The sequence below is a fragment of the Papilio xuthus genome, unplaced genomic scaffold, assembly GCF_000836235.2.
Source record: "Papilio xuthus unplaced genomic scaffold, Pxut_1.1 DF825752.1, whole genome shotgun sequence".
NCBI lineage: Eukaryota > Metazoa > Arthropoda > Insecta > Lepidoptera > Papilionidae > Papilio > Papilio xuthus.
The window spans coordinates 1,156,761-1,174,361 of NW_013532897.1; the positions used below are offsets into that span (position 1 = coordinate 1,156,761).

The 17,601-nt window shown below is 34.2% G+C and overlaps 1 protein-coding gene across 1 annotated transcript in view; it reads left to right on the forward strand.

The window, feature by feature from the left end:
• side-II (sidestep II transmembrane protein) overlaps positions 1–17,601 on the forward strand; it is a gene marked incomplete at its 3' end in the record, with an annotated part of 69,429 nt that overhangs the window by 22,718 nt on the left and 29,110 nt on the right. Inside the window, exon 3 of the mRNA XM_013323270.1 lies at positions 1,536–1,671. Coding sequence (XP_013178724.1) covers positions 1,536–1,671 — 136 coding nt within the window. The remainder of the gene's footprint in view (positions 1–1,535; positions 1,672–17,601) is intronic.

The following is a 17,601-nucleotide window of genomic DNA, read 5'->3' on the forward strand; positions in this document are numbered from 1 at the left end:
AAAAAAAAAAAAAAAAAAAAAAAACAATTCGTGCGAAGATGTTAAAGCGGGCTCTACCACTGTTAAAATTTATTTTAGTTTTAAGGTTTAGCTTAGATTGATGTAATCTACTAGGAGTTTTAAAAAGCATTTGATCGTGTAGATTACATAATCCTATTAAACAAACTTAACGGACCTAGGAATACACGTAGATTTTCTGATGAATTTCAATCCTATTTTTCAGTTCTAGTATTATTCCACAGTCAGCAGACTTGACCTCGAAATTTGCTATTTTAAAACAAGTAGAGTGATTATAAAGAGTCATAAATCTCTTCAACAATAATAGTAGCTATTCCGTAGCGGTTATAAGAATAATTTTCTCTTTTCTATTTTAATTATCATCAACACAATGCCCCCTCCGCCATTATGATCAACAAAAGCAGATGCCCCAATTTCCTAAGTGGCGCGCCGACCACGCTTCATTTAAGCTCTTTAATGATTCTGTTTACAATACAACCGCCTGCTTCGTGCGCTACTTCTCTTCATTACATAAAAATAACACTACAACCAATAACGGCGCACAAGGCCAAACATTATGTTACTAATTTGAAACACAACCTATGCTAAACTTATACCGAGCAAAAGAAACGACCGGCATTGTAATAATATCTTTGTTCTTTCAAGTTGTAACCTCGCAGATATATTTAATGATATACCATCATTGTTGAGGCACGTAAATTAAGTATTTGCTATTTTAATACTGTAGCGCTGTTACTGCCAATACAATTTTAACAGTCGCGGCCGCGCGCCATCAAATAAGCCCGCCTGATTTATTGCTGGCCGGGAATCAATATTCTTTTACATTTTTATTTAAATTAATCCGAAACCTATCAGTTACCTACACGATTAAAATCAAATGAGTAACTTGATTATTTGTAATGAAACTTACACTTGGCGCGTATTCTGTAAGGTAACGTAACACTTTATTAAGCGATGTTAATATAATTTAATTAATTCGCCAAAGCTTTCCCTCGAAAATTTATATAATTAAACATTGTTATGAGATTTATATGATTTTAATTTTAAAGATTATAATTATAAAGTATAATTTATTTATGAATACTAGCGTTGAAATATAGCAACAACTTAGGACTTTAGGTTGAACGGAAGTGTGCGACCCGAACCTTCCAAGTCACGAGGTTGCCTTCGAAAGGCGACTTCCGCAGCACTTTATCGCTCTAATGGCTCCTCGTGGGAGTATATCGCTGGAAGCCACCGCAAGTTATCATTTATATAACTCACAGAGAGCTTTTGAAGTGATTGAAGGCACTACCTCTTATGATTTAAGATCTAATTAAACCTTGAAATTGTTACATTTTTAATCAAATTGGGTTTAGAAGAAAAAAAGGACGCGGAGGAACAAACTCATAAGTGTTAACCCTCACGCGTTTTGTGGCTTTATTCATCTGCTAGTTTCATCACTATAAAAATATTATAGAATCATATTGTAGTTTTTATGCTATTGTATGAAGTGTGTATGTGATGTGTGTGTGCAGCTGGCGTGAGGACGGTGGACGTGCAGGCGGTGGAAGGCATGGTGGCGCAGTTCCCCTGCGACCTCGGCACCGCCGCCAACGACAAGGTCTACATGGTCTTCTGGTTCAGGGACGACGCCGGCATTCCGCTCTACAGGTGAGCCCTTACTACTAGCTATATTAGTGTTATTATGTAAAGTCTATGTCCGTGGTACTTTACATTTGTCACTTACTATTTTAAAATATCTCGTAATGTTATTACGGGGTTTTTTAAATACTGCTGCGGGTTACGAGTTCTAAAGCTGTTTTCTTGAAAAGTTTCTTTGCTCTACTTTTTAACAAAACTCTTCTAGCGCTTTCTTTTTTCAATCTTTAAATATTTGAACTGAGACAAAATTATGCGATATCATAATTTTTCTAAATTGCAATAGCAATATTAATCAATTATTATTATATTATTATTATACTATACTTTGTAAGATTTTCAAAGATTTTTATCTTCAGCCAAGTAACCAAATTAATGGATATCTAAATACTTTAAAAACCGAATAAATCTTATTGGGTTTCTATAGTAGAAAAAACAAGCATATAATGAAGTCGTCTACTAAAATCCATTTCGAAATATGTTCACGTTTTAATATGGCAGTGGTGTAGGCTCGAGGCTCCGCGCGAGGAGCTAATTAGTTCATAGTCGCACTTTATTTACTGAAGCAACTTATAAAACTTGTTAGCCCGACTTTAATATCATGTTCAGTTCATGCACGGAGTCTTTTGAATGTGCACTGCACTACACCAGTGTCAGCCGGGAGACTTGTCTACTAAAGGTGCTGGAGCTAATTTAAATGTTCAGGTCGTGTCGTAAGTTTAATTGGAAAAGACGTAGCGATGCAATCACAGAACCGGATTAAACCGGCGCAAAGCGGCTTCGGATGCTCCGATAGGCACAAAATAAACTCCGGCCGGAGTCACGTGATTGTGCTATTTGAATATCCCATTCGCGAAGGATTAGGTTTATTGGATCGTGTGTAAACATTATATCCTTCCGATATAGCGGCTCTCGCGAAAAGGTTAATAACATCCGAAAATCGGAATCTGACTATCGTATTTTATTTTCTTACAAGAAGTTGTATTAACCTTAGAAATCCTAATATTCGTTTAAGGTACGGCATGACCTGAATCCTCAATATGCCTTAAATGTGTTTATATTAAAAAAAAACCTGGAAACCTAATGACGATAAAGGAAGTACGTATGTGTGAACAGTTAGTATTCTCACAATGTCTGTAATAAAAGGTACAATTATAAGAAGTGTGAAGGAGCACTTGTCAGTTTATTCACGCTTCTTCTAATTCTCGCGCGCGCTAATTGTGTGGAGCGAGCGGCCTGGAGAGAGGCAGGCGGGCGGCAGGCAGGCGGGCAGGGCAGCTGAACAGACAAGTTTGCACCGTACACATAAATCTTTCAGCGGTGACGCGCGACGCAAGACCTACCTTCATTGTCGTCTTGAATAGAATTCACAATTACACGGATGTGTTTTAATGAACGTCATCTCTTAGTTATTTCCTTTTTATTCTGCTAATGACTAATTTAAGACAATTAAGACGGATTATTTTCTCAGTATGCAAGACAATGATAGCGAGATATTGATATGGAGGATTCTATAGGCTTCTATAGTTAACCATCATTACATTTTTAACACATTTAAATGTTAACCATAAAGGTATGTACAGGTAATTTTAACCACGATATGTTCTATTAATCGGTACGTCCCTAATACCAATGCTTTATAATAATTTAGTATCTTCATTGTCTCAGTTCATATTTGTTCGATATCAAGTATTGTGACAGGTAAGATTTTGTTACAATCATCCGAGCTTTAGTGAATGGAACATTGTTAATTAGAGCGATGGCGGCGGCGCGACGAGGGAAGAGAAGAGCTGCTCTTTTGGGCAATGCTATTGTGTTTTGCGCTGAATTTGCGCCGCTCGAACATAACAGCGCTTCGCTCTTAGTAATAATGTTTACGTTGTTCCGGCTCCGGAATATTTGCTTTCCGCAAAATAAATTCTTACCCATGTCACGACGTTGTTTGTGATATTGATCTTCCCTTTTGTATTGCTCCAGCAAATAGTGATGGAAAAGAAGTCATAATTAAAACTTGGAAAGTTGCTTTCGTCGGCTTAGTGATGACTCTTATATCTGGCGTGATCGTTTCTATATATATATATATATACATAAATCTTTAAACATACGCTATGACTATATCTTCATAAAGACAACACAGTGTGCTAACATCGCGACATCACTATCGGCGTGTCTCCTCATTCACAGGTCCGGCGGTGACGGTCGCTTTGATGGATGACACTAACTTTTGTGCTTACGATATTTTTATAGCAAAATTCTCCAAGGACACGGAATCGTTAAATTAAGTGGAATCATCAATCTACTTGTTATTTACGCGCAAAGTAATTTCTAATCCTCAAACAGTGTCGCCGGAGGGACGCAATATTTCATCGTCAGGATTACAGTCGGCAGAGGATGACGCTCCTGACATTGGGGTACTGCGCACTGTTTTATCCCACCGCTAGATTTACTGCGGCACACGGGCACGGCACCGGCTTTGTCAGACCAAATAAGCGATTTGATGTTGCGGACCGTTTAGAATATTTAGGGAACGCTCGAGCTGGCCGGGGAGTGCGGGGTGCGGGGTGTGGGACGCAGGGCGGGGTCGTAATGAGTTGGCGAAGTTGGGAAGTGACCGAGCACATGTCGGGAACGACGATAAATGGAGCCATTTGGACACATGTTTCAAATAAATTTAATATATGTCCTAAAATGGCAGCGAACTTTTTAGATTTCGTAACTTGTTTTAAACGCTTAATCCTTATGTACAGATCATAATTATGTTAATTCCTGAAATTAATCAAATAAAACTGTTATTTATATATTGTAATTATTATTTTTTATCTGTATTCGTGAACTGTAAATGTCGAGGATATATTCGAGCGGCTCGACTTACACATTAGATAAATACGACACTCACCCAGCATTAGAGCCGTGTATCGGCGCAGTAGCGGAGTTAGGAGAGGGGAATACTCGACAGCGATTAAAGAATCTGTCTCGCGCTCGCTCCATTGTTTTATAATTCAGAGGTAGGCAGCAGCGGGCAGTAGGCAGCGGCATGTTAATCTCACCCGCATCAATTTACGGACGAAGGTTACCATTAATCCTTTAGACTATTAATTATGCTTTAAGGACCAGGGTTTCCCCTAACGCGGATTTCTCTAAATAGATAAATGGTCTTATTAATGCATTATAATTGCAGTAAATCACTGAAATAGGATTATTTACATTTTATTTTATTTGTATGAAATATAGCTCTTTATGGTCTTGGATTACCAAGCAATATTGTTTAATTCTGTCTGCTTGTGGCTTATAATATTTTTTAATTTACTGTTAAACAATTTACTAATGTATTCTGACTGTAGTAAAGATTAAACATAGTTTTGCCCTTTGACAATTGATAATTGTTCAAGGTGCATGTCGATGCATACGCCTAGCCAGTTCAAAACAATCAGAGACAACAGCTGAAAACAGTTGTTATTCTTATGGAAAACGATGAAGCACAAAAAAAATACTTTTCAGTTCGCCGCTCGCGTCCGTGAGCAGAGTCGATTTGTTTTGTAGTGGGAGTGAAATATCTGTCCCTGTTACAAATATTGCTCGATTATTATTTGTTGTGATTTCCGAGGGCTGGAGGGCTGGAGGATAGGTGGGTGCGGGGTGCGGGGGCGCAGTGATTAATAGCGCGCGAGCAGCGCCGCGCCAAGGCTGCGCGGAATGAACTTTGAGCACTCGTAGGAAATGTCGGTTATGTTATGCCGAATGATTGATACGGTTTACCTGCTTTTCGTGTTGTTCACCGCTTGCCATATTAATCTTTCCCTTTGTGATTTCGAGCTGCTAGTAGTTATGAACTAAGTTATGACTGCGATTTTGTTTATGTCTGATTAGCGAAAACAATATGGTACTATTGTTCCTATCTTTTCGTACACAATAAACATTGATCAGGTCAATGCTTTAGCTCCGCTTATGGTTATACTAATATTAATTGATCCCTAGCAACAGTTCGCATCCCCCCCCCCCTGTCGCCTGCCCGACCGCCCGACCGCCTGCTGCCTGCCGCCTATCGCGAAAAGTTAGACAAAACTAATGACACGCGAGCAAACACTTGATGGATCTCTATTACACCTCCTAAATCACTTTTATTACGCACATTAATTTTTCCTTAAACAACACTTTATTATGCCTTAATATGTTTGTATAAACATTATCAACCCTCTGTAACAAAATAACGTAATGTAAAAAGAAAAAGTTATGTTTTTCAAAGAATAAATATACATTTAACGTGAGTTCTTATCGTTGAAATATCTCCACTTAGGTAAATACATATTGTTTTTGATAAGTTTCAGGTTTATAATACTTTTTAACTTATGTTTTAATTAAATGTAGGTAAAAGTGATTCACGTATTTGAGAAGACAAGATACCTCCGTACATATGTTCCCACGTATAATTTTAATGAAGCACGTTGTTTGAATGTGTTGTACACGTGTTATCATTATTGCGTTGTCTTTGTATAATTATCTAATTACAATAGGTTATGTGAACGTATACGTATGTACTGTGTTATTATTAAATGTCAATATCTATTCTAGATGTGGGAAAACATCACGTGTGAAGAAATTAATCAAACAATACAATTTTTGTTAATTGGATATATATTTATGATACTTTGATGTATTTCCAATACAATTTCTCTGTTTCATATCAAAATTTCATTCGGCATTTACGTTTGTTAACCTTTTCGTATGTAACCTGACACTGACAGTCGTTTGGATAACTTTAAAAATACGGTAAAAATTAGCACACAACTTTGTGTAAATATACAATAAAAAATGTATATCTTCAACAAAAAGGAAAATTTACATAAAAAGAACAATTACACATATAAATGACAAAGAATTCTATTATCTTGTTATTTATGTGTTCATTAACATAAAAAGACAATATGGACCCCAAACATTTATTGTTTTTTTCCTTGGAGAAAATTACATGTTGTTGTACTTACGTGTCACTTTGTTAACTTTTATTATTTCCGTAATAAATAACTCTGTTTATTGTTAACAATTGCATATGAATACAAGTAAACAATATTACTAACAGATTTAATAAATTATTACTTACTTTTATAAGTATTTGATGGAGCAATCACAAAGTTATACATCGTAATGTAGATTTGTTTGATTTGTCAATTAAACATAGAAGAACAACTTCAAGTTTAATCAAAAGCTTTTTTTTATCAGCTTCCGTAGCAGTACCGTTAAAGTAAAAATAATCAAAATGTTTATATCAGTTTTAACTAAAAATATTATTCTGAGTGTTGTCGTTCAGTATTGATTAGATTATAAATAAAATTATTGTCCGCTTGAGGTTTTCTAAACAACATTACTTGGATTGTAATTAATTGACTAATGTACTATTCTTCCCAAATTAACCCGCTTTAAAACAGTTTGGTACACGCAGTTGCAGTGCGGTTAAAATTAATATTTTTGTACAACAATTGTAGGAAATAAAAAAAAATGTTACCATATTGTACGCTTCTTTAGTAATCGTGATTTTTGTTTTGACGTCGAGTCAAGTCGCGACACAAACGCGAACCAAATTAGCCGTCAGCGTCACACGGGGAACATAAATCGCATCGCATCACACGCGTGCTCACTTTAACATACATTTATTACAAGCTTTTTAATTTGCATTTCATTATTTTGTAACTTGATGTTGTGACTTGCTAATATGATATGAGACTTGAATTGATAAAGTTCCTTCTTAATATTACTCTGCATTTATTTATTGCCTCTTATAATATTGTTTATGTTGTATTGTATGTGTGAGCAAAAACTAGCTAAAATTACTCCCGCATACATCAACTAACTTCCAGTAAAAGTCAAAACTAAAAAAAGAATGTTTTTTTTGTAATACATTACGCACAGGCGCTCAATTTGATGTGACACATATTGTGAAAGAAGTTATTTTTAAGTAAGTAACACAGTAGGTTCTCGTCTCCCATTCGTCGCAGATGTAAGAAAACTTTAAGCTCCGTCTTTAAATATTAACTTTTTTACTTTGTAAACTTTAAGGTTATTCCATTTTTATATTTAGTTCTTGCCGCTTTCTTAAGTTATATTGAATACTCTCGCAGACTTTCTTTACAACTTATAATACCACTGTGAGCCTCTACATTTTCATTATAATTCCACGCGAAAGGAAAAGAAAAGTTATATTATATTTCTTGTATTCCACTTCTTATGAATTGCAAAATTTTTGAAATATTGAATGCAGCGAGAAAGACGAATTTAATCAAAACGATTCCCATACGTATTTATAAGTCTGCCGCATGCAAAGCCGCTAAATGATGACTTAGTACAATTAATCTACACTGAGGAGTCCCCTTAGTAATTAATTATTAAAGAAAAAAAGAAAAATGAACATGCCTTTCTTACTTTAATAACATCTGGGTTGACATCATTTAACCTTATAATTGTTAATTTAATGGCATTATTTTTTATCATAGTAATGATTTATAATAACTCTCATATTATGTGTGAAAACAATTAGATGTAATCAAAGCAAACGCAATAGACATCAGTTTGCTTCATGCAAATGCAATTTGATATTGATTCATCCGTTTTGAAGTGGTAACATTATAGATTCATAGCGGAACTGTTCCGGACTTCCCGCGGGAACTGACTGCCGTCGCGCAAGTAACGACGCGGCACACAGCTATATTTTGCATTTTATTTTCAGACAAATTTTGTTTGTTAATGTTATTTTGTCTTATCAAATAACAAAGATGCAATAGATTGTAAAGAAAATACTTTTCAATTTCTTTTCAAAACAGTTTCTGTAAATTTTAGTCAAAGTATTTTGCACGATAAACTTTTTAGTTGCAGATTAATTAGTCAACTTGTCATTATACAACAATGACTATAATATCACTGCGTTATCAATAACACTGTCATGTTATGTGACACGCGATGTAACACAATAATATTAACGATGTTCCATGAAGTTAAACTTTTTTTTTTAAACGCTGTTTACAATACGTCGTTATTGACTTTAATAGATTTTGTTTTGACATTTTTAGAATTTAAAAAATGCTGTAAATAACATGGCGATGGATAGATTTTTTGAATCTATGACCGATCCATTGTCACCATGTTTAACATAATTGTCTTGACCAATTTTGAGGCTAAAATTTAGCTTCTTGTTTTTTTTTAATTAATTACGTTTCAGGCAAATGTAAATAAATTAAAAAATTTGAAACCTACATACAACCTACATAAATTGCTATTTACTAATGACACTGTTTAGTACACATTTCTATGTATCTGAATGTAAATACATACATATGTATGTATGTACGACGTATGCGTTGCAAAGCTATTTGATTCATTCGCAAGGTCCATTCGGGGTTACGTCGAGTTGTCGAGCCTCCCGTTTCCTTTCCCGATGATTAATGGAATTGGATTACTTCGTATATTTGATGCTAAGGAAATGTTACGTGACGTCATAAATCTTTTATATATACACTGCCAATCATTATTTGCCTGTTTTGGAAAATATCAGATTCCAATTTCATATGGATTCTATTGATTCGAACATATAATTTTTATTGTGTAATTGATGTTTGGTAGTATACTCTGATGAGTGTGGTTACGATATGATTTAGTAAACTGATATATAAACACGGCTAAACACTCACGTATATTCGTCCGGCGGCGGCACCGACTAGTTTCGAGCCCATCGGGCCCATCGGGGAGCCCCCGCCACCGGGCGAATATACGTGAGTGTTTAGCCGTGTTTATATATCAGTTAAGTATAATGTCTCACGAAAGTTTGAATAATTTGATATGATTTAGATGCTTAAAACTGTATTAAACAATTATCTGAAATTGCTTTGAAAGAAATATTATGTAGAAAATACTTTTGTAAGATAACGATAGCGAAACAAATAAAGAATAATTTTACATCTTACTGCTAATAAATGTTCATATTAACATAAAAAGGTAACTTGGATGAAATTGCTACACTATTTCTTTGTTGAAAATTACCTGCAATTTTATTAACGTTATCAGTGACATAAAGCGTTTTGTCTTCTCACAGAAAAATTACATTTTGCTTTTTTTATTATAATTAACCAACTTTTGACCGCAAATTCATGTTTTATACTCGTACGTAGTTCAATATTTTTTTATTTTTTATACGCACAGAAGTACATGATACATGCTTAAGTCAATTAAAAAAGATTGATTTTACGTGCAAGTTAGTAAAGAAAAGTGGCGAACTCTGCTTTGCTGAATTTCTACGTGAACTCATTTCTTGTTTAATAAAAGTTGTAAATAAATAAATAAAAGCGTATGTTAAAGCATGTTTACGTGTGTGACGCGCCTAACGCACATTTGATAGGCATTCAATTAAGCAATGACAGAATTGAAAACGGAATTCATTTGGTATCGGGGATGTAATTACGTGCGCGAGTGTACCTCTGTATGAGTATGTACATTAGGGTACAGTGCCGCACACATGTTGTCGTACTGTTAGTAGTACGTGATGTTACAACAAATACATTACTTTATTACATAAACAGTTTTATATTTTGATGTTTGTTTCTAACAATTGAAGCGTGACTTTACTCATGTTGTGATGTAACACGCACACAGTTCACACGAATGTGACGTTCACATAGAACATTGAAACCTCATAATGCGCTGTAAAACATTGCGATACTTATCGCCTTGATTGATTATAACATTTTCTTTATTCTCTACTCTTCTTTATATTATAGCATAAGACTGCATGCATTCTTAAATTACTAGTGAATTATGTATTACGAAAAAAACAAGTAACGACTACGTGACTAAAGTCTGACCCCCCCCCTCCCCCGCTTCTGTGACTGACCGTAGTATTTTAAAGACTCCGCTCCCCCCCTTAAACAGGTCACGTAGTATGGGTAAGTTCCCTTATCTCTACTAAAAGCTTTATTAGTTTTAGTAAATCTAATAATGTCTAAAACATCGACGAGTAAGGACATATCAGTTTAGAGTAAGGACACATTTTTTTTATTACAAGTTAAACTTAAAGCTGTATATTAAGTTGTAAATCCGCATAGTTGCTCGTTACTTTGAAACATCGTCGCTCGGATGTCGCGAGACAAGCATAGCCTCCGCTCCTCCCCTGTCGGCTGTCGCGTGTCCTGTGTCGGCACAAACTTACTGCTATTTATCGTCAGCCAAGTTCTTGTTGTCCCTCCCCCGTATCATGTGTTTCTTTGCTTCAACGTGTCATTCTGTTGCAGTGCTGCTTGACACCTATTCTTGTTTGAAATTTCAAGTATCTACTATTTATACTTCCTTGACGATTTCGTATCGTAATTTTAAACTTAGTGAGTTGTTTAAATATCTAACACCTTTCGGGTAATCTATAATTTATCTATTAATTAAATAAATAAGATGTCTTATTACATAAATGTATAATAATACAAACAAGTTGGAATATATAATCATATTATTATATTTTCACACAACACATCGACATGTAGACAATTAATAGTTGATTGCGTTATTAATTAAAAACATTTGACAATTATTGAATTTCTCAGCGACAATTTCGACAACGTAATTGTTTTACTAATTAAATATTATTTGTGTAATGAAATCACGGCCATTTTAGGCCGTGATTTGATTTGTAAATCGAATATTTTCAAAGTATTTCTGTTAAATTTAATTTAGCCAAAAATTGTAATGTTATTGTTTGTGTTTACCTTTGAATACTAGTTGTTCCATCTGTTCCGAACACAAAAATGTAACAACTTGTATATCACATACATACATATATTTCTATGCTAAAGTCATGTTGAGTACATTCTTAACATTTCATAATTTAATGTTTTGGTGTTTCAATAGCATTACACAATAAGTTTTACTGAGTAGGGATCTAAAGCTGTAACCTCGCCGTAGCAGAGGCGAACGCGTCCCGTCGCGTCGTAGCGTCGTCGCGTCGTCGTGTCGGAAGCGCAACGTGAGCCGGCCTGCAGACTTCATTAATTATGCAACGAAGAAAGCATAATAAAGTTAGACGCTTCCTTTGTTTAGACAAAAGCGAAAGATATAAAGTTGTGAGGCGTTAAATAATCTGATTAAATAGTTTGTTACGCTTTCTTTGCATTAAGTGTTTTATGTTAACTAGGAATTAACATAAACTGTTGAAGGTTAAATAAAACTCTAAAATATGTAAGCAAAAAGCGAATTTAATCTTATAAGAGTTTCCTAGACAATGATAACTGCCTGCTGAATTAGTTCGAAGCATATACTATGTAAACTATAACGTTATTGTGATAACTAAATACATATGTATACTTATAATACATAATAGGGCAACATAAAATGCTATCAAATAATATAAGATCATATGTCATTCACAAACTATCCATGTATGTAAGTATTGTATATTCGTGTGAGGGTGAGGAGCGTGGGGTGGGGGGAGGGTTGTGATGTCCCGGGCGCCGTCACATGTATTTCTGTAATATTTCTCAGCGCACGTCTGCACAAACTTTCAGATATATTTATCGCTCGGAAAATTTTCACCTTCCCGTTTACGAGATCATCTGGGCGACGCATTACATTTTTTTCTTTTATTACATCTAATTGGTTAAAAATGTCATAAGTTATTCAAGAAAACATGAAATTGATTTTATGATCAATATTTAACTAGCGTTCAAATAAATGCGAAGAAAATTAGTTACAAAATGTATAGGTCCAAATTTTTTCTATAATTATTCTGTACCTAATTTCCTTGTTTCTAAAACTACAGAAATTGGTGAGTATATTTTAATTAGAGTAACGGAGAAACAGAAGAGAACAGTGTTTAGTATTCAAGGCCGAGCACGTAATAAAGTTAAGTGGCTTCAGCGTTTGCACAACGACAAGATACAGAGTTCTAAAGCGCACCGGTAGCGTCATTAAATTCTTTGACACACGAGAAATATCACCTGTATCACCTATTAAAAACAGTTCCAACGTCTGGATTTAAAACTCTTCGTTCATAGTAAAAGTTGTGCAAATAAAATGTTTAAAGAAAATAACAGGTTAGAGGTTATCTATTACAAATTTTGCCGTAAAATAAAATAAAGACTATTGGTTTGTAAAACACAGTCAGTGAGCGAAGACAAAGCCATGTACGGCGCAACAAAAAACAGTGTTGGCTGCTGGTTAGGGGCATCGACAAAAAGCCGTAGTGTCGGCAATTTGTTTGACAACCGCAAGCCTGTCGATATATCGAACGGAGCGTATGGCTGTCGACATCGACATGGACAAGTTTAGCGCGGCTGCGGTCGTTCGGAGCAGGTATTGTGCGCTAGTTGCCGGAGACGGGACAATATTTTCAGACTAGCGTTATCTAAACCTGTCAACAGAGGAAAAGCTATATATTTGACAAACGGTCCAACGACAACGGCGTTTGAGAGGTTTATTTCACAATATTTTTGGATTATAGATAAATCCGTATGATATTTATTTTAAATTTTAGGAACTGAATAGGAAATTAAAGATAATTTGAATACAACAACAAAAATAAAGAAGTTTATGATAATGAGAATCGTTAACTATTTCAAACTTAGCTGGAATTCAATAGTTATATATTTAAACCAGGTCTTAAATTAGTTTAATGAAAGGACGGTACAGTGCAACATATTTCATGCACTTAATATCAGACTTGTAATGAAAATTGCTGTACGTTGACGTCCTCCTCGAACTTTTACTACTTTATAAATCACTTAGTTTAATAGAATAGGACGTCATTATCAGTTTATAAATTTAATTATAAATTATTTTAAAGACACCACGTTATTGTAGATTTTTTAATTTATTTTTCAGATTCTATACAACTAAGTTATTTTATATAAGATATAAGTATTGTAATATAAAGGTATGTAAGTCGCCCTGTCTGTGTACAGTATCAGTAAGATGTTACGGTTTTGTTACGTACTGTTAGTTGCTTTGTTAAGGAACATGGGTTTTTGAGACTAAAATCCCCCTTTAATAAATTTTGTTATCTCTGTTTTGTTAAAGATAATGACAAAGATGACGACATGTTTTGTACAGAGAATTTGGTCTCAGAAACCAACAGTTAATCGCTATTCCCTATTATGTTACTGAGACGTAAATGTTTTGGAGCGATTTATATGAAAATGTAATTTTGTATAAGTATACTTATTTGCATATTATATATAAATTATATTGTAAAGTTTGAAAATTCAATAGAAATAATCACAATACGAACGTTTTGGTTGCGCAATTCCCGCGCACCCGAGTTCTTGACACGACAACGTTCAACATATTGACTGGCAGCTTGTCGGCGGCGATTGTCAAACAAATTGCTGACAATATGATTGTATTTCTGTCGATACGATACGATACGTGACGCTCCTCTACACAACACACAAACCTAACAATTCAATACATCCACCGTAAATATGTTAACCTATACTTTTCCATTTCATTTATCGTAACACAATCCAAATATTAAAAACAATAATCAGAAGCTCTATGCAAGTCTATTTTTATAAATTTGTCTTGTTGTAGACATGTCCTTGTATCCTGATACTTAAAGTATTTCTTACTAATATTATAAATGCGAATGTATGGATGGATGTTTGTTAGGTCTCTCCAGAACGACTGCATGGAACTCACTGTTTGACATAGATGTAGCACATAGTGAGGAAAAACACATAGGCTACTATTTTTTTCTACTCCCGCGTAGACGGAGCCGCGGGCGACAGCTAGTATAACATAATGTAGTTATATTAGCTAAATAGCAGTTATAAGATGTTACTTTCAATAGTTCAATCTACTTCAATACTATAGAAGTCTTATTTAAAGGTTTGTTATTGATGGCCAATTTCCATGTCCTGTGTTAATATTATGCACAAAATAAATATTTTATGATAAAATAAAAACATTGAGAAGGATGTTTAAGTTTAATCAGTTGGGTAATACGTTTGCGAACTTTGTATCTTACTTTATTCTGTCTAAACACTGGCTCCACTTAACTTTATTGCGTTCCCGGCGTCGCATACTAAGCGCCCGGCCGACCTGTCTCTTCGCCAGCCTAATAAAAACTTTCAAGCCTAATTTATTTAGTTATATTGTCAAGGTAAAAAGTCGTCGGAAAATTTCCACCTATTATTACACTTTAATTGTTCTATTTATTTTATATTTTTTATAAGTAATCAACGTTTTAATAAGTGCAAACGAAAAATTATTTCCATATTTTAGTGACCGTAAATATTATATAAATTTCTACATATTTAGTTCATTGCGGTATTGGATACGTTAATTCCTAAACATTTTACCGCTTTTTACTTAGATGTGAAGAAAACACATGTAAAGACAATGTTTCCTAACAATACATAAATTGAAAACAAATTACATCATGATTTGTGCATATCTCGTCACAAAGTTAGACATAACATTTAAAGCGGTCTGTAGTTTATAGATGGACTGTGCACGTCAAATAACAGCGGACGGTTGACCACTTAAACATGATCCTATGTCATAAATCGTGAGCTAAATGTACCTATAAGTAATTGTCAGTCCGCGGCTCAAATCGCTTTCATTAATGATTTAGTTGGCTTCGTACACTAGACGTCTATTCCTACGTCATTGTATTTCGTGTTTACGTAACTCTGGTTAACCTTACTAATATTATAAATACGGATATTGGGATTGACGTTTGTTAGAAGATATCTCCAGAACGGCTGCATCGATCACGCTGAAATTTGGCACAGATGTAGAAATTAAGTTTTTTTTATATTACAGCGTGGACGGCGTCACAGGCGAGAGCACTAGCTCTAGATAGATACTAATCTAACATATAATTTTTGTAATGACGCACTAAATCGATCATTTCATGGTCAATACTTCACGGTAACAATTTAGAATAAAATTCCATTAACGAAACATTTTATATTCTAAATTGAAATGAAATTAAAAATTTAATAAAATGTGTAATAATCTTTAACCATTTTTCTGTTAAAAGTAAAAAATGTGTTTTAACATTTTGTAAATAATATCATAGATACAGATCAAAGTTCGTAATCAATCCAGAATATAGGAGCAGAGAATTGAGTCCCAGTTTCAGTATCGCGATACTTTCATACAACAATACGAAAAAGTTTCATTTTCGATGAAAACAAATAGACCAGATAGGAGATCCATTGAATGAAGCCGCGCCCGCGCCTCACTCTATCACTGTATCACTCAGCACTTTCAACATTTTCACGTTTCAAAATATGGAACAGTCAAAAAATTGCAACCGCACCGAGAATTTGTAAAGCTCGCAAACGAGTCGCCTCACTGAGCTCCCGCACCAAACACTCCTCAACTATTGTATTGTATTATTTGCTTTTATATTGGCGCTATATTATATAAATAAGATTTTATACGTTAGCATCTTCTACAATAGATTTGCTTGAACGATTATGTAAATAGAAGTCCTCTTTACAAAAACGATTTAGTTTCTGTGATCTGTTTTTGAAATATATCCGATAACTATTAACTTAATGTATGTTTGTTATCTTCAATTAATCTTAAAACGATGCGTCGTTTACAATCCGGCTGTATCAAGAAAGGATTCCAGTTAGTTGGCATAGAGTGGAGCTGCAATAAGTTTTTGATTTAATCCAATATATCAAAGGCAGCCATCTTTGTGACAGATTTATAGAGGTACAAAAATAAAGGGAGAAAATGTTTAAATGTGAATCAAATACACATCACACATTGTTCTGATATCATTTACTACATTTTTAAGAAGTATTTTTTTTATATGCAATCAATTTCCACGAAATATTTAATTTATTCAAAACACATTATGCTGACAAATCCAATCCTAGCACAATACATATAGTTGTGTTTAATCTTTTTAAATATAATATTTAAGTCTGCCTTAATTATTGTATTTGAGTTTAATAGTACTACTTAAATTGTAAATAAGCTTTTAAAATTATTTCTTGCAAAATTCAACAAGTTGACAAATATAAAATTTGTATTTAGCCTGTAAAATATTATTAAAAGTGTAAGTTAAGTTTAAAAGTGTATTATTAAATAGTATTATAACTTTGAAATGAAAGATTCAAAAGACTGTGAGAAAATTCAATGAAACTTTGAAAGACATCGCTGGCAGGCAACAACATTTTACAAACTTAAAAACCTTGTTGAACAAGGCAGGTATGAAGCAATATTTGACTTTGCGGAGGGAAATTTATAAGCTTTTGTATTATGTACACGTAAATTATCCAATAAGATTTAATACTTTAACAGAAAAATAAAACTGATGCGATGTTTGAGGAATTACATCAATGCATTCAGCTGTCGTGACCGCAGCGAAATTGGGAGATATCAAATTAAGTAAATTATCAAGTTTTGTTTATAGCAAGCATTTCTTAATTAAATAATCTAAAAAAAAAACATTTATGATACATCGTTTGTCAGGCAATAGAAGTGAAAAAAGTTGGGAAATCGAGAATTCTCTCTTTGGGACTCGTCGCGTATTAGTGCGGTAAGCACATATTCCAAAAAAATAGCACCTCGTCGTATTTTACACAAAAGCAGAAAAAAGTTTGCTAGTGTTTTCGTTCATACTTTGCCTTCATAAATCTGTCGACACGCCGGCTGCTTTTGATGTATTGAATTAAACCTAAACCTGTCGCGGCCTGCTAGGTAAATGTTGGCTGTTAAAATAATGCAAATTATTCATAAAATACATTGATTTTATAGTCGCTGCTCTAATTCCAGTAAAATTGAATGTAGTAGAATATTTGAGAGGTGCAATAGGCATCGCGGCGCGACTGTCGCGCGTCCGCGACTATTTACCGAATAGCGGTTGGTCCAAAACTGACGACCTTTTATGAAGAAGAGTTATAATAATTATATAATATCGGAATAATGCATGAATGTAATTAATGTTCTCGCGTT